This window comes from Macaca nemestrina, chromosome 19 (assembly GCF_043159975.1).
Source record: "Macaca nemestrina isolate mMacNem1 chromosome 19, mMacNem.hap1, whole genome shotgun sequence".
Taxonomy (NCBI): domain Eukaryota; kingdom Metazoa; phylum Chordata; class Mammalia; order Primates; family Cercopithecidae; genus Macaca; species Macaca nemestrina.
Window position 1 is genome coordinate 46,242,153 of NC_092143.1, and position 20,526 is coordinate 46,262,678.

Genomic DNA, 20,526 nt, shown 5'->3' on the forward strand with positions numbered 1-20,526 from the left:
TAGTCAAGCTGTGAGAAGAGAGTCCTCCAGATCCCAGAATGGTAGACCCACCAAAGGCTTGCACTGTGTACCTGGAAAAGCTGCAAACACTCAACAACAGCCCTTAAGAGCAGTCTTGCAGGCTGAACCCTGCAAATCCACAGGGATAAACCTGCCTCGTGAGCCCACAGGGATGAATCTTCCCATGACTGCCCTGCTGGGTTTTAGAATTGCATGAGGCCTATTCCCTCTTTCTTTTGACTGATCTCCCTCTTTTGGAATGGGAGTATTTACCCAATGCCTATAATATCCATTATATCTTGGAAGTAACTAATTTGTTTTTCATTTCCAGGCTAATAGGCAGAAGGGACTAGCCTTGTCTCAGATGAGACTTTGGACTTTGGACTTTTGAGTTAATGCTGGAATGAGTTAAGACTTTGCAGGAATGTTGGGAAGGCATGATGGGATTTTGCAATGTGAGAAAGATATGAGGTTTGGGAGGGGCCAGGGATGGAATGATATGATTTGGATCTGCGTCCCTGTCCAAATCTCATGATTCAACATGTAATCCCCGGTGTTGGAGGTGGGGCCTGGTGGAAGGTGATTGGATCATGAGGGTGGTTTCTCATGGTTTAATACCATCCTCCTTGGAGCTGTCATCACAATAGTGAGTTCTCATGAGATCTGATTGTTTAAAAGTGCATGGCACCTCCCCGCTCTCTCTCTCTCGGTCCTTATTCTGCCATGTAAGATGTCTGCTCCTGCTTTGCCTTCTGCCATGAGTAAAATCTCCTTGATACCTACCCAGAAGCTGATGCTGCCATGCCTCCTGTATAGCCTGCAGAACTGTGAGCCAGTTAAACCCTTTTATCTTTAGAATTTACCCAGTCTTAGGTATTTCTTTTTTTTTTTTTTTTTTTGTATTTTTTAGTAGAGACGGGGTTTCACTGGGTTATCCAGGATGGTCTCGATCTCCTGACCTCATGATCCGCCCGTCTCGGCCTCCCAAAGTGCTGGGATTACAGGCTTGAGCCACCGTGCCCGGCCCAGTCTTAGGTATTTCTTTATAGCAAATGTGAGAATAGATAAATACAAGCACTGAGTCTATACATTGCTTTGAACAGTATGGTAATTCTAACAATATTGATTCTTCCTATCCATGAGCACGGAAAATTTTTCCATTTGTTTGTGTCATCTCTGCTTTCTTTGAGGAGTGTTTTTGATTCTCACTGTAGGATCTTTCACCTCCCTTGTTAACTGTATTCCTAGATATTTTATTCTTTTTGTGGTTATTGTAAATGGGATTGCATTCTTGATTTGGCTTTCAGCTTGGACATTGTTGGTGTATAGAAATGCAACTTTTGTACATAAATTTTGTATCCTGAAACTTTGCTGAATTTTTTTTTTTTAATCAAATCTAGGAGCTTTTGGGCAGCAACCATGGAGTTTTCTAGGTATAAAATCATACCATCTGCAAACAGAGATAGTTTGAATTCTTCTCTTTTTCTATTAACGCCTTTTCTTTTTCTTGCCTATTTGCTCTGGCTAGGACTTCCAGTACTATGTTGAATAGGAGTAGTGAGAAGCATCCCTGTCTTGCTCTGTTTCTCAACGGGAATTATTCCAGCTTTTGCTTATTTAGTATGATGTTGGCTGTGGGTTTGTCATAGATGGCTCTTATTATTTTGAGGTAAGTTTCTTAATGCTTAGTTTGTTGAGGATTTTAAACATGAAGAGATAATGGATTTTATTGAAAGACTTCTGCATCTATTGCGATGATCATTTTGTTTTTAGTTCTGTTTATGTGATGAATCACATTTATTGATTTGCATATATTGAACCAACTTTGCATCTCAGGGATAAAGCCTACTTGATCATGGTGGATTAGCCTTTTGATGTGCTGGTGGATTCAGTTTGCTAGTATTTTGTTGAGTATTTTTGCATTTATGTTCATCAAAGATATTGGCTGGAAGTTTCCTCTTTTTATTGTGTCTCTGCCAGGTTTTGCTATCAGGAAGATGCTGGCCTCATTGAATGAGTTGTGGAGGAGTCCCTCCTCCTTATTTTTGTGGAATAGTTTCAGTAGGAATGGTACCACCTCTTTTTTACGTACATCTGGTAGAATTCAGCAGTGAATCCTTCTGTTCCTGGGCTTTTTCTGGTTGGCAGGCTTCTTATTACTGATTCAATTTCAGAACTTGCTATTGTTCTCTTCAGAGATTCAGTTTCTTCTTGGTTCAATCTCGGGAGGTTGTATGTTTCCAGGGATTTATCCATTTCTTTTATGTTTTATAGTTTGTGTGCATAGAAATGTTTATAACCCTCCATTGCTGGAGGGTTTTATTTTTGCATTTCTGTGGGGTCAATGGTAATCTCCCTTTGTTATTTCTTATTGTGTTTATTTGGATCTTCTCTCTTTTTTTTTAATTCATCTAGCTAACAGGCTATTAATCTTATTTATTCTTTCAAATAACTAACTCCTGGATTTGTTGACCTTTTGTATGGTTTTTCACATCTCAGTTTACTTCAGTTCAGCTCTAATTTTAGTTATTTCTTGTCTTCTGTAAATTTGGGGTTGGTTTGCTCTTGTTTCTCTAGTTCTTCTAGATGTGAATTAGGTTGTTAATTTGAGATCTAACTTTCTGATGTAGGATAATGCTAGAAAATTTCCTCTTAACACTGTTTTAGGTGTGTCCCAGAAATTCTGGTATGTTGTATCTTTGTTCTTGTTAATTTCAAATAATTTCTTGATTTCTGCCTCAATTTTATTGTGTACTCTAGTCATTTAGGAGCAGGTTGTTTAATTTTCATGTAATTGTATGGTTTTGAGCAATTTCCTTAGTAGGTTTATTATTTATTTATTTATTTATTTTTTATTTTTTTTTGAAATGGAGTCTTGCTCTCTCACCCAGGCTGGAATGCAGTGGCACGATCTCAGCTCACTGCAACCTCTGCCTCCTGGGTTCAAGTGATTCTCCTGCTTCAGCCTCCTGAGTAGCTGGGACTACAGGCATGTGCCACCATACACAGCTAATTTTTGTATTTGTAGTAGAGACAGGGTTTCACCATGTTGGCCAGGCTGGTATTGAACTCCTGACCTCCGGTGATCCACCTGCCTCAGCCTTCCAAAGTGCTGGCATTACAGGTGTAAGCCACTGCAGCCGGCCCCTTACTATTGACTTTTATTTTATTGCTCTGTGACCTCAGGATGTGTTTGGTATGATTTTGGATTTTTTTGAATTTGATGAGGATTGTTTCATGGTTGGTTGTGTGATTGATTTTAGAGTATGTGCCATGTGCAGATGAGAAGAATGCATATTCTGTTATTTTGGGGTGGAGAGTTCTGTAGATGTCTGTTAGGCCCATTTGGTCAAGTATCGAGATTGGGTCCTGAATGTCTTTGTTCATTTTCTGCCTTGATGATATGTCTAATACTTTCAGTGGGATGTTGAAGTCTCCCACTATTATTGTGTAGCTATTTAAGTCTCTTCCTAGGTCTCTAAAAACTTGCTTTATGAATCTAGGTGGTTCTGTTGGGTGCATGTCTATTTAGGATAGTTAGGTCTTCTTGTTGAATTAAACCCCTTTACTATCATGTAATGTTTTTTGTCTTTTTAAAATTGGTTTTGATTTTAAGACTATTTTATCTGAAATTAGAATAGCAACCTCTGCTTTTTTCTATTTTCTGTTTGCTTGGTAGATTTTTATCTATCCCTTTACTTTGAACCTATGAATGCCATTGCATGTGAGATGGGTCTCTTGAAGACAGCATATATTTGGGTCTTACTTCTTTATCCAGCTTGCCACTCTATGCCTTTTAATTGGGACATTTAGCCTATTTACATTCAAGATTAATATTGATGTATGTGGATTTGATCCTGGCATTCTGTTATTAGCTGGTTATTATGCAGTCTTGATTGTGTGGTTGCTTTATGGTGTCAATGGTCTAAGTACCTAAGTGTGTTTTTGCAGTTGCCAGTAATGGCCTTTCCACATTCAGCATTCCCTTAAGGATCTCTTGTGAGGCAGGTCTGGTGGTAATGAATTCCAAGAGCATTTGCCTGTCTAAAAGGATATTATTTTTCCTTTGCTTATACAGTTTAGTTCGACTGCATGTAAAATTCTTGATTGGAATTTATTTTCTTTAAGAATGCTGAATACAGGCTCCCCAGTTGCTTCTGGCTTGTAGAGCTTCTGCTGAAAGAGTCACTGTTAGCCTAGTGGGATTCCCTTTGTAGGTGACCTGCCCCTTCTTTCTAGCTGCCTTTAACATTTTGTTTTTTATTTTGACCTTGAAGAATCTGATGACTATTGTATCTTAGGGATGGTCATCTTGTATAGTATCTTGCAAGGGTTCTCTGCATTTCGTGAATTTGAATGTTGGCCTCTCTACTGAGGTTGGGGAAATATTCATGGATGATATCCTCAAATGTTTTCCAAGTTGCTTGTGCTCTGTGCTCGCTCTCACTCTCTCGCTGTCTCTCTCTCTCTTTCAGGGATGCCAGGGAGTTGTATATTTGGTCTCTTTACATAATCCCATATTTCTTGGAGGTTTTATTTATTCTTCTTTATTGTTTTTTATTTTTGTCCATTTTGTAGAACTGGTCTTCAAGCTCTGAGATTCTTTCCTTAGCTTGGTTGATTCTGTTGTTAATATTTGTGATTATATTATGAAATTCTTGAAGTGAGTTTTTCATGTCTATCAGATCAGTTTGGTTCCTCCTCAAAATGCCATTTCATATGTTATCTCCTGTATTGTTTTATTATATTCCTTAGATTCTTTGGATTGGGTTTCAACTTTCTCCTGGATGTCAGTGACCTCTGTTCCTATCCATAATCTGAATTCTTTTTCTGTTATTTCAGCCATTTCAGCCCAGTTAGGCCCCATTGCTGGGGAACTTGTGTGGTCATTTGGAGGTAAGAAGACATTCTGGCATTTTGAGTTGCCAGAGTTCTTGTGCTGATTCCTTCTCATCTGTGTGGGCTGATGTCCCTTCAACCTCTGAAGTTGCTGTCCGTTCAATCTGTTTTTGTTTTTTTGTTTTTGTCTCTCTCTTTTTTTGCTTTTCTCTTCTTTTATGAAACCCTTGGGGGTTTCGTTGTGGTATAAGGTGGGTTCAGTTGACTGGGTTCATTTCTGGAAGATTTTAGGGTCACAGCTCAGCTCAGCACTCCTGGTGGACTCTAACTCTGGGGAGCTGGTACCAGGACCCCAGCTTTGTTATCTGGCCCCCTGAGATTGGGAACCTGCTGCATCAGAGGGGTCAAGGTGTTCCCGGTCCACTGGCCACAACCCTCTGATGGGTGGTGCCAGACAAAGTGCTTCTTTGGGGCGGTGGCAGCAGGATCTGTGCTCACTCACGTGTTCTAGCACCTGTGGCAGCATGGCAGGGTGCTTATGGGGTACCAGCAGAAGTAGAGCTGCTGCATTCCTGTGTGCCCTTGTACCTGTGGCAGGGTGCAGGTGGGAGCAGGGTTACCAGTGTCTATGCTTACACTTGCACCATTGGTCGCAGGGGAGGGTGCTGGCAGTCACAGGGCTGCTGACCTTCGTGGGCACATTCACCTGTTACCTCATTTAACCATTAAAAGAACTACAATTACAATAACAGGCTAATAAATTAGTTCCTTGTTAGGATGTGAAATTTGGGCTCAGAGGCAGTAAATAAATTTCCAGGCCCCATAATCAGTGCGTTTCTTAGCAGCTGTGCACTCTCCTGAGATCCAATGTCCCTTTGAAAATCAGTGAGGCAGGAGACAGGCCTAAGCCTGGAAAATTAGATGCCTAGAATAGAATGCAAAAGCCTGGAATGCAAAAGGAGGGCAACGAGCAAATGGAACCTTCCATGGCTTTTGGAGGGGCTCTGGCGCCCTCTGCTGACACCGTGAAGGTTTCATAAGCCAAGGAGTGAGCAGTGTGCTCAAGTCCGTTGATGATAAGGGAGGATGTGTGAGCATGCAAAAGGGCACAGAAGGTGGGCAGTGCAGATGAAGAAGGGAAGGGACAAAGGTACAGAAAGAGCCATCTTGGTCCTAGGTGCATGTCAGTCTCTGTCCCCTATCTCTTTGCAGATAACTGGGTTCACTGTCTCTTAATTTCAAGGAAAAGCATGCTTTTCAAACTTCGATGTGCACAGGAATCACCAGGGATCCTGGGGTGGGGGGGTGCAGTCTGGGCTCCAGCCCCAGTGTTTCTGAGTATTAGGTCTGAAGGGGCCTTAGGGATCTGCGCTTTTTAACTACACCCGAGTGATTCTGATTGAGGTGGTTCTTGGACCACACTTTCAAAAAGTAAAACAAAACAACAACACACTCATTAATATTTCAGTTTAAGAAAAATGGCACTTCAGAAACAAACTAAAATTGTGGCTTCTACATTCAGTTTCTAAAGAAAACCCCAGAGGAATTCATAGTTTATTGTGTTATTTCTGCTTTGCCCTGGTTAAGTTAAAGATAAAAGCTACAACTCTACAAAACACACACACCCCAACCATCCTGTTAGCCTAACTCTCCAAGATGAAATTAAAACAACCCAATAGTGTTCAAGTCAGTAAGTCTATTCTTGCAAAAGAAAGATTCCAAAACTTGAGGTGTTTGGAAGTATACTCCTAGAGATGTTACTATGTGGACATACACACACACACACACACACACACACAGCCTTCTCTGGTAAAAGAAGGATAAGTGATTCATTAAAAGCACACTAGCATTAAAGTCTTTGAGAAGCCAATGGTATGAAAGATGTTTAACTTTATTTGGCTTAATGTACCTGGATCTCCTTGGATCATATGACTTTTTCTTATTTAAAATTTTTTCTTTTGGATATGTATTTATTAAGATCCTTGACTGATGAGTTACAGAAATGCTACCTTAGAGCAAGAGGAATGAGAACTAAAGATTTTTCTAGATTCTGAAAAACAATCCCATATGCAAAAAAGAATAGTATTTTCAATAAATAGTGCTGGGACAACTGAATATCCACTTGCAGAAGATTGAGGACTCTACTACCATACACAAAAATTAACTCAAAGTGGATCAGAGACCTAAATATAAGAACTAAAGCTATGAAACTTTTAGAAGAAGAGTTTTGTCTCCTCCCTAGCCTTTGCCCTTAGAAAACTCAGACAGTTTTGTCTCTCCATGGAAGCACATCCAGCATCCTTTTATTCTTCTCGGATAACAATCTCAGAACCAGGAGTTCAAATAGTAAGTGAATCAAGCAGCAAGGATATCCTGTGCTCAGTAATGTGTTTGGTCTCCAAAGTATGTTGTGTTCAAGTAATTATAAGATGAGGTCTTTGACCTTAGAGTTTCTCACCTTGCTGAGCAAATAAAACCCTTCACCCAGGTGACAGGTGATACCAGATAACATAAAATTAAATGTTGAGGTATATGGTCAAGATTAAATTTTATGTAAAAACTAGAGTTTTCTTAAAGAATACAGAAGCTACTAAGACATTCATAAGGGATGTAAACTGAGGTTTTTCGGGTGTGAAAGGCACAAACTATATGTCCCTCAAGTTATGCCAAATCATATTTCCATTCTTTTCTCCCAGTGTCAACAGTAAGTGTGGTTCCCACGAGCTCCTCTCTGGGCCATTTGGGCGACTGCTGTGATAGTAAGGAGGGAGGGTGGGCATGGACCACAGAGGCCATGGAGCCAGCCGCAGGTCTGCTGCTGCTCTTGGCAGATGGTAGCCACCTGCCTTGACCCTACACCCCCATCCGCAGTCCCCGTCAGGGCCTTCCTAGGATAAGGCCTTACAATGACTGGATTTGCAAGCTGCCCACTGACCCACGGCCACTCATGCAATCACGTCCTGGGCTTCTACGTGAATTCTACTCAAATTCCTGTGCTGAGGCCCCCTCTCTCTGCCTGCCTCTTTCAGTTCTTCAGACAGTCAGGAGAATTGGCCTTAAGTCACTTGCGATGCAGGTAAAAATGCAGATACCCCATCACTTACTGAATCCCATTATCTTGGGGTTCAGGGGAGGTGCTAGAATCTGCATTTTGGTTAAACATTACCTCGCTTAGTACACACCTCCTGGAATCAATTCCAGGTTTACAGGGATGCTGAAGGAGGGATCCATCTGTCAGTCAATATGTATCAAGCATTTGCTGCGTGCCAGGCCTGGAGATGGGGGCCATGAAGATACATAATCTGTCCCCTCAGAGGTTATAACGTGGTGGGGAAGATGGGTTACTCAACAGGTTGTGGTGTGATGTGTTGGGCAGGAAGCCAAGTCATGGTGGTACTCCGTGCTCACACACGCTTGTGATTGGGTGAAATCCAGCTAAACGTTGATTCAAAGAGCCCCCAGGGCGGTATGCAGGGATGGAGAAAAGTCTGGCTGCTCTTTCTGCCTTGCTCCAGTAGGGCGTCTCACGAGCTGATTATGAGTAAGGGTCTGTCTCGGTCTTTCCTTTGCTCCAGCTGGAAAATCCACAAATATTTTGGTTGCTGGGTGCCATCCTGGTTTGTTCCAGTCCCTGCACCATGGAGCCTGGGTGTGCTGGGTCTTCAGGGTGGAAGGTGCACTTCCTTTGCTCCCTGGGATGCTTGTCAAGTGAGTACCTCACAAGTGAGGCTCTGTGTATATTGCGGCTCTGCGTTGCTCTCTCATGCTGTCATGAGTGAGGAAGGAGCTTGAAAGCAGAGAACTAGCCCAGAGGGATCTTTGATGCTGCAGCCATGGGAGAGCAGGCTCCAGTTGCCACCAGGAGCTCAGCGCAGGACCAGCTACGTAATTCATGGGGCCCAGTACAAAATGTAAATATGGGTCCACTTGTTCAAAAGCTATTAAGACTTGTGAGACACTGATGGGAGGACAGATAACAACAGAGAAGGCAATGCCTCTTTTTTGCTGGACATAATTTGGAGGACCTACTTTAGGATAACTGTGTCTGTCACTCACTCACTCATTCACTGCCCCTGGGGAGAGAGGCCCCAGTTAGGGGAATGTACAAAATTCATCCCTGTTCACAAGGAGCTCACAGTCTGTTCATGCTGAGAACCTGGGGCTAAGGCCAAGGAGCCACGGTGGGGCCTGGGAGAACAGGAAGTCAGCCCCTGAAGGCGGCTTGTGGCCCAGCTCCAGCCACAGCCCAGAGTCCCTGTCCTGCCCTCCAGATTGTCACTTTAATCTCGTGTCCTGAGCTTTCCATCTTGCTGTATGCTAGGGTTAGAAACTAGCTAAGCATCAGTGTCTCTCTGGAAGCTTAAAAACAAGAATGACACACAGATGAGCAGAACAGGATTCACAGGTCTTTAGAGGGGCCAAGAGCAAAGCTTACATTTGTCCAGATCCAGAGGTTAAGAACTGCACGGTTGCAGGTCTCCTCTGACCCCAGGGACAGAGACAATCTCCACTTGACAAAATCATGCTGCCTGGGGCTCCTCCCACTTGAGAGCTCTTTAGGGAATCTTCTCCCTGCAGCCCTGCATAGCGCAGCACAGCACCGAGTGCCCCCCACAGCTTCTACTGAGGGGGCCCCCTGAGGAGCTTTGGAAACCACCCAGGCATGGGCCACCCCTAAGATTCTGATAGAGCTGGTCTGGGCTGTTGCCTGGGCACCAGGATTTGTAATGCTCTGCTGTAATTTGTAGTGCCTGACTTGTCCATCTCCCCACCCCATGACACCCTTTACAACTACTGCTCAGGCCATGCTGTAAGTGACACGTGGCTCCTAGTGACCCAGACTGACCCCTCCAGAAGCAAGTACTGGGGAAAGGATTGAAAGCTACCCCATCCCTGTCCCAGCCCAGCGCTGGCCCCACCGGGCAGTTCACAGAGGGGTGGAGCCTCACCCCACCTCCAAAACTAATTTTTTTTTTTTTTTGCCCTCTTCCTGTTACAGTGCCAGCTGGCCACTAGTACCTGCTCTCTACATGACTCCATGTTCTGCTTTTCTCCACCTCCTTCACCCCTGACCGCAGATGTCTGCCTGCACAGGGCTCCCTGCATGCCTGTCTCAATGGAGCTGCTTTTCTACACCCACTGCCTGCCCACCGGCTTGCCCTCTTGCAACAACTGCTGTCATCACCATTCCCCCCAACTTCCACCTTCTGCCCTCATTCCAGGCCAGCCCTTAACCCCATCCTACCTGCTCATAGGGCACACCTGCTGCTTCTCACTGGGGCCACACCTCTGACCTCTAGCCAGCTCTGCGGGTGCCTGTGCTGCCTGAGAGCAGCATGGTTGGAGGAACTCCGGACAATCCCCTGCTCCTCTTTTCTAGTGCCAAGGCACTCACTCAGCAGGCTTCTTTTTTTTTTTTTTTGACACGGAGTCTTGCTCTGTGCCCCAGGCTGGAGTGCAGTGGCGCGATCTCGGCTCACTGCAAGCTACGCCTCCCGGGTTCACGCCATTCTCCTGCCTCAGCCTCCCGAGTAGCTGGGACTACAGGCGCCCGCCACCTCGCCCGGCTAATTTTCTTGTATTTTTAGTAGAGACGGGGTTTCACCGTGTTAGCCAGGATGGTCTCGATCTCCTGACCTCATGATCCGCCCGTCTCGGCCTCCCAAAGTGCTGGGATTACAGGCTTGAGCCACCGCGCCTGGCCTCACTCAGCAGGCTTCTAGGGCCAAAGCAAAACCTTGTTTTTGTGCTCAGCGAACTGAGCCGGATGTTACTGGTTAGTGGTTTTTTTTTTCATCTAGTCTTCTTTGGGGTGCAGGGTGAGCCCCCAACAACAGTGAGAAAGAGACAAACTTTACTTTAGAGGATTCTCTGTGCTGTCTGTGCTCCTCCTGCCTCAGTGCCCAGCGCTTCTCCCTGCATCCCATGGCAGGTTCAAACCCACCTGGGGACTGAGGATGGGGACTGGGGGTTAACGAAGGGCTGAAGAGTGACTCAAATTAGAAACAGCTGGGGCCCAAGAAATAGGCAGCACAGTTGTTTTCCCGCCCCAGCTGCATGTTAGAATCACCCCAGGAGCTTTAAAAAATTACCTGTGCCCAGGCCCATTGCTGGCTTAATTGGCCTGAGGTAGGGCCTGGCATCAGAATCAGAGGATCCTTATCTAGCCGAGAGTAAGAACCTGTGCAATGATCTCTGAACTTGGATCCCGCCACATCTGTATAATCTGAGAGTTTGTTAGAAGCACAGATTTTTGGTTCCACCCAGATCTAGTGAATCCAAATCTTTGAGGTTGAGGCCCAGGGATTTGTGTTTTAATAAGCCTTGCAGATGATTCGTAGATGTACAACCAGTGTGTCTATTCTTAGATTTGCAACCAGTGAATTACAATATGCAATGAAAGGAAAATAAATCAGTGGAGGCAGCATCCTATTTCTAAGTCTATCTCATAAAGTATGGGCTCCTAGACCCACAGCATCAACATCTGTGGAGAATTTGTTAGAAAAGGAAATTCTCAGGCCCTGCCTCAGGTCCACTGACTGACAGTCTTGGAATAGGGCCCACTAACATGTGTTAAATAAGGTCTCCAGGTGATTCCGATACATACTCGAGTTTGAGAACCAATCTACCATTGATCTACCTGCTCCTCACCTGAGAACATTACATAGTTTAAATGTCTGAATATAACAAAGGCTCTGTAAGGAAAGGATGGTTGCAGAAGACTGTTTGCAAAAGGGGCTTGAAGTTATTGCTCATAAAATGATGGAATGCTGAGGGCTAGATACCATGCACCACTCTGAAAAGTTCTTTTCCTGAACCCTACACATGTGTTTTGGGAGGAGGCTACAGGCAGTAAGTTCTGGAGGCAAGTCAGTTGGCCTAGTTGAGAGCCTGTGTATCTGTTATAAGTACGTTGTTGTGTGCGTGAAACGGTTTTCAAATTCCAGCCAATAGAGTCTACAGAATTTATTCTGTAGAGAGAATAGAAAAGCAGCTCCATTGAGACAGAGGGGTAGGAGGGTGTTTCAGTCAATTACTCAGTTGCTATTTCTCAGGGCTATTATGTGCCATCAATGGGCTAGTTCAATGAAGGAAAAAAAACTTGTGCATGTGTGCGTGTGCATGTATGTGTTCATATATGTGTCACACACTCTGCCCCACTCATTTAAAAAATTTCCCCGACAGTTGAGTTAATCATGTGCCTTGGTCCCCAGCGTATCTTCATGGGCCCATGTAAGGCCCTTATCTGGGATATATAGGTGTGTATATTCTTTTATTTATTTTATTTATTCATTCATTCATTCTGAGATGAAGTTTCACTCTTGTCTGGGCTGGAGTCCAGTGGCATGATCTCTGCTCACCGCAATCTCTGCCTCCCGGGTTCAAGCGATTCTCCTGCCTCAGCCTCTTGAGTAGCTGGGATTAGAGGCACGTGCCACCACACCTGGCTAATTTTGTATTTTTAGTAGAGATGGGTTTTCTCCATGTTGGTCAGGCTGGTCTTGAACTCCTGACCTCAGGTGATCCACCTGCCTTGGCCTCCCAAAGTGCTAGGATTACGGGTGTGAGCCACCCCGCCCAGCCCTGTCCTTTTATTTTTATACCCCACTCCCTTTTCCCTCTCACATTCCTGTATACCTTTTTGTCTTGTTGTTTGTATGTGTGCTTGTAAAGCACGTGTTGGTGTCTTGTGTTCATGCCAAGATTTATAGAGTTTGCTGATTTCTGTGATGTAAATATTCCCACTGTGGCCAGTTTCAAGCTATCAATGTGATGTCACTGAATGGCATGGGGAGAAATGTGCTCACGTAGTGGGTTCGCAGGAGCTGGTGGAACCGGCTGCAGCTCTCCACTGTTGGTGCTTAATTGAAGTGCTGGACTAGACTGGCTACTTTGGTATTCTGTAGACCTTGTATGTTTTCATAGGTCAAATTCTTCTACCCCATCTATTTCTACTTTGCTTAGTATCGTGGGCCAACTAAGCTTGCTTTATAGCCGAGGATATTGGAATACTTAGAACAGCTGAAGGGCTTTATTAGCGGTCAATAACCAGAACAGCATGCACGTGAAGGGTTTCCTGCTCTTAATAAAACCAGATTATAACACTTTGGTGGAAAATGCATGAAAACTGGTGCTTTAATAGTTGTATGTCATCATTTGGAGGTTCTGGGGCAACTAAGTGAGCTGTGAGCATAAACAGCCTTCTGGTGAAATTCCTGGATGCTTAATCCTCAGAGAGCACTAATTCCATGGTCATTAAAATACAGCCTGAGACCTTCTTGGCCTCAAGGTGTGATTGCAAACTCAGAGGTAGCCTCTGGAGTGTGACTCGCTTTTTCAATGTGGAGGATTTGTTTCTACCCTTAAGTGCTGCATTTTCCTGGAGAAGTCGTATGGGCTAGATATGATGTGGAAGAGAAATATGCCGCCCAGTGCTCTTGGGCTGCTAAAAGATGGCCAGAATCTTGGGGGCAGACTGAGAAAAGGTAAACATAGAAATTAACTTTTTCTAAATGAATTACATTTGGTAAAATGTAATTCTTTCTTTAAAGCTGTGGTTATAGAGGGTCTGTTCCTGCCTCTCCTCCCCCACATTCCCTCTTATGTCCTCATCTCCATGACATTAAACTGGGAGTGCATGTGTGCTTGGGGGGTGGTGGGAGGCCCCACTGTGGCACTATGAGAGGTTCATTCCCCCTGGAGAAGGGGTGGGAAGGTCCGGCCACATGGAGTTCCACAAAGAAGGTTTGTGGCTCAGGAGCTTGAAACTATAACCAGAGTGACTAAACAAGAGTTACTAGCCACTCAAGACTGGCTTGATTTGTAATTTGGGGGCACAAAGCTAACAGACTCTACCCTAAATAGTGAGATGGGTTATTAACAATCTGTGCTTCAACTCAAACAGAAAACCATATCCAAGGTCATTTCTGTGTAATTCACTCCATAAGCAAATCAAACCCTGTTCTGATGATTTTGAGCCCATCCTTGTCTCTTTTCAGGCACATGCTTGACCGTGGAAAACCCCTCAAGTAAGCAATGTGTGAACCTCTAGGTGAGCCCCATTTTAAGAAAACCCTGATGCTGACTTGCAAATTTCAACAGTTTAATGAGAGTACGATTATGAATATTACAAAGGGAAACACATTTGTTTATAACATGATTTGAGTGTTGATACAGATCAGTTTTCATCTGACACCTCCAGAAATATTTCTGTAATGTAAAGGAAAGCACATTGGCATTTTCAGTGAATTTAGATTCCTAACCCCAAGTCTGGAGAGCAACTTCCCATAACCCAAAAATAAAACTTTATAGAACGTTAACATTCTCCTGCCTTTTCTCGGGTAACCCTTCCATCCTTGACTTAAAGTAATTACTTGTTGTCATGCTGATTTCATCAGACTATAGAAGAGAGAGAATAATCAACACTTCTGAGGTGGAAAGGACTTTCACATCCCTCCCTGTCATGAAACTGATTAAGAAATTGAGGCGGAGAGTGGGGAAGGACTTGCTCAACATGGTAGGGGCTCATTAGCAGCAGAGCTGGGGCAGAACCAGCCCTCTTGCCTTCCGGGCTAACACACAGCTCCTGGTATTGTGCTTTCCATATTAAATGACCGAGTTGTGTGACCATGTCGCTGACCTCTATCCCTTTCTTGGTGACTTCTCTTTAAGGATGAGGCTTATTTCACAGAAGAGGGCAAGTTCCCCTCAAAGGGAGCTCTTATGGAACAAACTATGGGTATAAAGTTTCAACTAAACATATCTTTGAACAGCGTTGTGCATCTTAGAAAAGAGAGGTTCTGGAATGGTGACTACATACATGTTTCTTTGTGTTTGGGGAGAGAGTCCCAGAGCAGACCGAAGGGAAGGCTAAGTGGTCTCTTATCCTGGGGACCTGGACTGCCTGCTGAAGGCTGAATTTACAGTGATGTGTTTTAGAGAGGGAAACTTAGGAGATGTCGTAGGCCTGGTACTTTGTTATGATTGATGCCCTTCTGTTTCTCTCCTGGGACAGGTAGTAGATGCGGTTGGCCTCTGGGTAGGTGACTTTGCTGAGCGGGAGCTTGTAGATGGCGGGGTTGTTGGTCGTCAGGAGCAGGAAGGTGAGAGCTGAGAGACAGAAGGGCCAAGTGCAGGGTGGCAATCCAAACTGGGGGGAAAGAACACAGATAAGCCTTGGTCATATCAGGTGCTTGTGCTGTTTTAATCAGCCCTTATCAATCACCTACAGCCCTGGGGACAGGAGGGGCTGCTTTATGGGCATTGATGAAGATACTTCATTGATGACCAATATAAATAAAATCATGCCAGTGCTATTCATCTGCATTATAACAGGTGAACACATAATCTTCAAAATGCAGCCACTGGGAACCCTAATAGTTGGGCTAATATGCCCTCATGTAGAAGTCATCAAAGCATAATATGCCTTTTGTAGAAGCTGTGTTTTGTCAGAAGCTGTGTTTCTGGCCAGGTTAGACTTCTAACTCTAGGAACTATGGTCATCCTGTGTCTTCTCCCGTCAGCCCCTGTTGGAGAAGTGTCTTTTGCATCTAGTACAATGAGTACTAGACTCATCACAAAACTGTACAACATCAAGTGTTTAGCTGAGGTGTGCACAAATACAATGAGGCCCAGAAAAGAGATTTAGTTCACTGGGGAAGACAGGATAGTATCAGGGAAGGCAAATTCTACTGCTTAGAAAAATTCCTTCCTATGCTAAGTCCAAACCACCCATTTTCACTAAAGGTAAAGGAGAGATTTAGGCAGGTGTGACTAGAATGCCTACCCCCTCCTTATCCACAGGATCACCTGGACTCCTCCTGGTTGTCCGCGCAAAGTGTGCCCTTGTACCATTATCTGAGAAGGGGAGGCACCAGCTGCAAGTGGGGCCCTGAGCCCTCTGCACTGGGGTTGGGGGCCAGCATGGGCTCCTCCTGACCTCACACATCACCCTACTGGAGCCCAGATGAGGAAGGGGTTCCCAGACTGGCCCGTGATCTTAAGCTTCAGCTCTGGCTTCTCTCTGGCCTGGCTGGGGCTTGACTCCCCTTCTTCTATGGAGAGGAGCTGGTTAGTTGCCATGGGGCAAGGATATATGCTGGCTCACAAGCTAGCTGGGCAGACACACACAAATTAAATAATAAATATTTAAAAATATTTACAGAAGACGATAGAGAGGAATTTGATTTACAAGATAATGCTCCTCAAATTGTCCTCTAAGGAGCTCCTGGCCTACTGATGATAGGAATGGATTGGCCCATAGTTGAAATGTAAACTTTTGGGGCCTGGCTCTCTCTGCCTAGCAGGTGCTAAAGTGAGTAGCGTGACTTGAAATGAGGGAGATGAACTGGGGAATGGTTCTTAGAGGAGAGAGGTTTTCTGCAGGTTTGGGGGAAACCAAGAGGACACCAGGAAGGGTGTTGTAGGCATGTTCTGAACCTGTGTCGACTCACCACAGATAACATGTTATCCAGGGCAGCGCCCAGATAGGCAGCAAACAGTGCTAGAAAAAAAAAAAAAAAAAAAAACAAAACAAGAAATAGACCAGTAACTATTTAATAGCACCTCGAGATTGGTCTACATATTCTCTTCCCATCAATTTTATGCCACAAATGCTATCTCTAAGATTTTTTAAAAATTTGAGTTATGTTTCCGTTCCTTGGCAGCTTTAAAAGTGTTCAATTCCATGCAAATGCCGGCGCAGCGAAGACAGCAGATGAACTTGTTAAAAAGGGCCAGAATTGAGCTGTTACAGTTCTCTTGGGTCCCACCACCTTGCATTCCAGTAAAGGAACATTTAACAGCATAAACCATAAATGAAAATTTTACTATACGGTGAAGGCAAGTGAATCCCAGAACTCCCTACTGGAATATTTCATCACAAGTTATTAACATAATATGGGTTTCTAGGGAAGAGCAGCATTCTGAAAGCTTGAGGAAGACTTGACATGCCCAGTGCCTTGTCGTGTAGCCCCTGTGGAAGGTACGATGAGGCTGACCACTGGGAATGAGCCCAGTGTCAGCAACAGGGGAGAAGCTATTAAAATGTGCTAGTGTAATTGGCCTTTGCTTCCAAACCCTTCATTTCTCACTGAGAGCATCCCAGTTGTCCTTAGGATTATATTAACAAGAGCTGACCTTTATTAGTGTGTTATTGTATGCCCAGCTAGTGGCAATACTACCATAGCTTTCAGCATTCCTACAGTGTAAGCACTATTATTGTCATCATTTCACACATGAGAAAACTGAGACTCAGAGAGGTGAAATAACATGACTGTTTGGCCTATATTTCAGTTAGAGAAGTCTCTTTTGTTTTGGAGGTGGAGATTCAAGGTGGAAGAGTAGATGAGGTTAAAGAATGAGTTACACAGCCGGGAGCAGTGGTGCATGTCTGTAATCCCAGCACTTTGGGAGGCTGAGACTTGAGGATCTGTCCTCAAGTTTGGGAGGATCACTTGAGACCAGTCTGGGCAACAAAGCAAGATATAATCTCTACAAAAACCAAAAACATTAACTGGGTGTGGTGGCATGTGCCTGTAATCTCAGCTACTTGGGAGGCTGAGGGAGGAGGATGGCTTGAGCCCAGAAGTTTGAGGCTGCAGTGAACTATGATCATGCTAGTTACTGTGCTCTAGCCTGGGTGACAGAGCAAGACCTGGTCTCAAAAAACAGCAAACAAACAAACGAAAGAGAATGAGTTCCATGAGTTATATGAAGTGGAGTGTGCGGCTGTCAATGGGCATCATGGGTCACATGAGGCAGCTTATTCTCTGAGAGCAAACAGGAGCCCATGCCATCCTTTGTGTTTGCTGAATCCTCATTAATTAACATACATCACTTAACTAGAGATAATAGAGCTTAGCGCTTACTGGATATTCCCTATGTGTCAGCATTATTCTCATCATGTTCACAAATGATCTAATTTGATCCTGACAACAGCTGTAGGAGTTGGGCACTGTGAGTATCAGGCATTGAGAGTTCAAGCAACTTGCCCAGGATTACATGGCTAACCAGTGGCAGAGCCCCAGCCATCTGGCTCTGTGAGTGGGCTCTTAACCCGCCTCTCAGATCTGAGGTTGAAAAGACAGAGGCAAACCAAGCACCACCAAGGCCCCAGGATAAAGGGGAGCCAGATGGCCCGAGAGGGACTCTGGTGTTGGTCTGTGAAGAATGGAAGATTCCAACTCCATCCATCTTCCCTGGAATCCAGAGCCAAAGGATTCATTCTCTCTCCCTCTTCCCCCACTGATATTTGCTATGTTATCAAATTTGGTGTTGTTACTAGCAGGAAAATCCTCTGAAAACCCCGCGTGGACTCCTGTGTGGCTGTAGGGCTTGCAGAGTTGGGAGAGAGGAGGAAGGCTAGAAGAAGGAAGACGAAATGAGACATGCAGCCTGCCTGGGCTGGAGGGAGAACTGTCCGTCTCAGATGATGTGCAGAGCAGGCTGTGGTGGAAGGAACCTTTGTGACAGGATGCCTGGCCACCTGGCCTGTCTTATCCATCACTGACTGTGTGATGTTGGAAAAGGGCCTAACCGTTCTGGGCTTGAATTTTTTCACTGGTAGAGAAAGCACTGGCTTCAGGAAACAGTGTGGTGTCCTGAAAAGAGCACAGTCTTTTACAGTCAGGCAGACCTGACTTCAAGCAATGTATTTAGCTTCTCCATCTGTGAAATGGGGGTATTAATATCATCCACACACTTTACAGGGCTGGAGGGAAGATTAAATGAGATGGCCCGTGCCAAGGTTTCACAGCTCCAGCTCCGTGGACACCTTGGACGGAGAAATTCCTTATTGTAGGGGGCTGTCCTGTGTATTGTAGGGTGTTTAAGAGCATCTCTGGCTTTTACCCATTAGATGCCAGTAGCACTTCCCCCAGCCTCAGGTATGACACACAAAAATGTCATCAGACATTGCCAAATGTTCCTGGGGAAGGGGAAAATCACCCCTGGTTGAGAACCACCAGGGCAATATCTGACTTAATTTGGGCATTTAAGATTTGTTTGTTGAACATGAATATTCCTTAGTGAATAAGCAGAACTTGGAGTTGGTATCCAGGGATACCCTGTAATGTCCTTTCCCAGCTGGTATCCTAGATATCCTTGTCCTCTGAGACTCTGGACAGAAGTTACAGCTCCAGGCTCCAGATGCAGCCACCTGCCCACCCCGCTATGCCCCCCACCAACTCCCCAACCGGGCCACCTGCTCTGATCTTACGTGGAGTTCGTGGGCCACTAAGAGAGCCTAGAGTGGCACAGTCTTGACTCTGAATCTAAAAATTTCAGGACTCCTTGACTTTTCATTTCTAGCATTCAAACTTTTAATTTTTAATGGGATGAGGCCCAAACCAATTTAATAATATAAACGATGACTGATTTTAAAGATAGCTGAGCATTTAGAATTTTTGTCATTGGGACATTTTTATGGAAGGAAGGAACTTAGGCATAGGTCTAGTTTCAGATCATGTAAAAATGCCAGCCTATTAAGAAGTTAAAGTTAATTTAAATTAAAATATTAACAGTGACATTTATTTCCAGTGGGGCTGTTCTGCCTGTGAAGGAGCTATCATTCCCTCCTGCTCTCACTGCCTCCTGGTTGCCTATCAATGGGCCCTACACACAAGTAAGCTTGACTACACGTTCCAGATTTTCTAGATGGCCTCAACTTCTTTTTTTCATTGAACCTATAAAAACATTTGTTTGTGAGGCTGAGTGGGCAGATCACTTGAGCCCAGGACCAGCCTGGGAAACAGTGCAGCCCTGTCTCTACAAAATATATATATAAAAATTAGCTGGGCATGGTGGTGCATGCCTATAGCCCCAGCTACTCAGGAGGCTGAGGTGGGAGGATCACTTGAGCCCGGGAGGTTGGGGCTGCAGTGAGCCGTGATCATGCCACTGCACTCCAGTCTGGGCAGCAGAGTAAGACCCTGTCTCAAAACAGCACCAACAATGAAATGCCCCCCAAACTCTACTTGTATATGTTATAGACTGCTTTCCCATTTTTGGTCTATAAGTATCATCACTGGATGCTTCCAGATCTTTCTTTAACTTGTAGAAGGAGGGTTGACTCTACCTCTGCCCACAGGCAAGTCCCTTTACCTCCCTTAGCCTCAGGCACCATGGCTACGAAATAGAGCTGCAGTTTTCAGCTTCTTAAAATGATATAATGAAGTAATATTTGGAAAAGTGTTTTGGTGAAAACCAATAAATGTCAGATATTATTACTGTGTAGTCTGTCTGAAAGTTCAAGGATCCACCTAAAAGGGCTTAAAATTCACTTTAGTGTATTTTCATGTTTCCTGAAGTCATCAGGCCCGTTGGCACTTTTGGAAGATGATGTGACTCGGTTTCATTGAAGCCAATGAGTGCGCCTTGGTTTATGAGAGGCTTCAGAGAGAGGTGCCATGCTGGGAAAGGGGGTGGGGAGTTTGAGTTTGGACTGAGGAAGACCTATCTTCATGTCTCAGCTTTGTCTTTTACTACGCAGTTGAGCCGCTTCACCTCTTTGACAAGGCTGGGACTTGGGGAGGTGAGTGAAGCACCTGGGGTGCAAAATTTCAGGTGGCCTTCACTCTCAGGGTCACGGGGATATGTCAGGGTCATCACTTGCTTGACTCTGAGAGTAAGCACCTCCTTAAATTTTGCATCCCAGCTGTCTCCCTTGTCTCACCTTAGTCTTGCTCT

The 20,526-nt window shown here is 44.6% G+C and overlaps 2 protein-coding genes and 1 long non-coding RNA gene across 9 annotated transcripts in view; 1 reads left to right on the top strand and 2 right to left on the bottom strand.

The window, feature by feature from the left end:
* LOC105499522 (solute carrier family 14 member 1 (Kidd blood group)) overlaps positions 1–10,215 on the bottom strand; it is a 59,241-nt gene extending 49,026 nt beyond the window's left edge. The window contains exon 1 of the mRNA XM_011772148.3: positions 10,085–10,215. The gene's annotated coding sequence lies outside the window, so the exon portion shown is untranslated. The remainder of the gene's footprint in view (positions 1–10,084) is intronic.
* LOC105499544 (uncharacterized) overlaps positions 1–20,526 on the top strand; it is a 228,556-nt gene that overhangs the window by 101,852 nt on the left and 106,178 nt on the right. The gene's annotated exons all lie outside the window — the stretch shown is intronic.
* Positions 14,789–20,526, bottom strand: part of LOC105499549 (solute carrier family 14 member 2) — a 485,447-nt gene continuing 479,709 nt past the window's right edge. For both annotated transcript variants that reach the window (XM_011772176.3, XM_011772179.3), the window contains 2 exons: positions 16,293–16,342; positions 14,789–14,989 (listed from right to left, as the gene is read on the bottom strand). In XM_011772176.3, coding sequence (XP_011770478.2) covers positions 14,789–14,989; positions 16,293–16,342 — 251 coding nt within the window. The remainder of the gene's footprint in view (positions 14,990–16,292; positions 16,343–20,526) is intronic.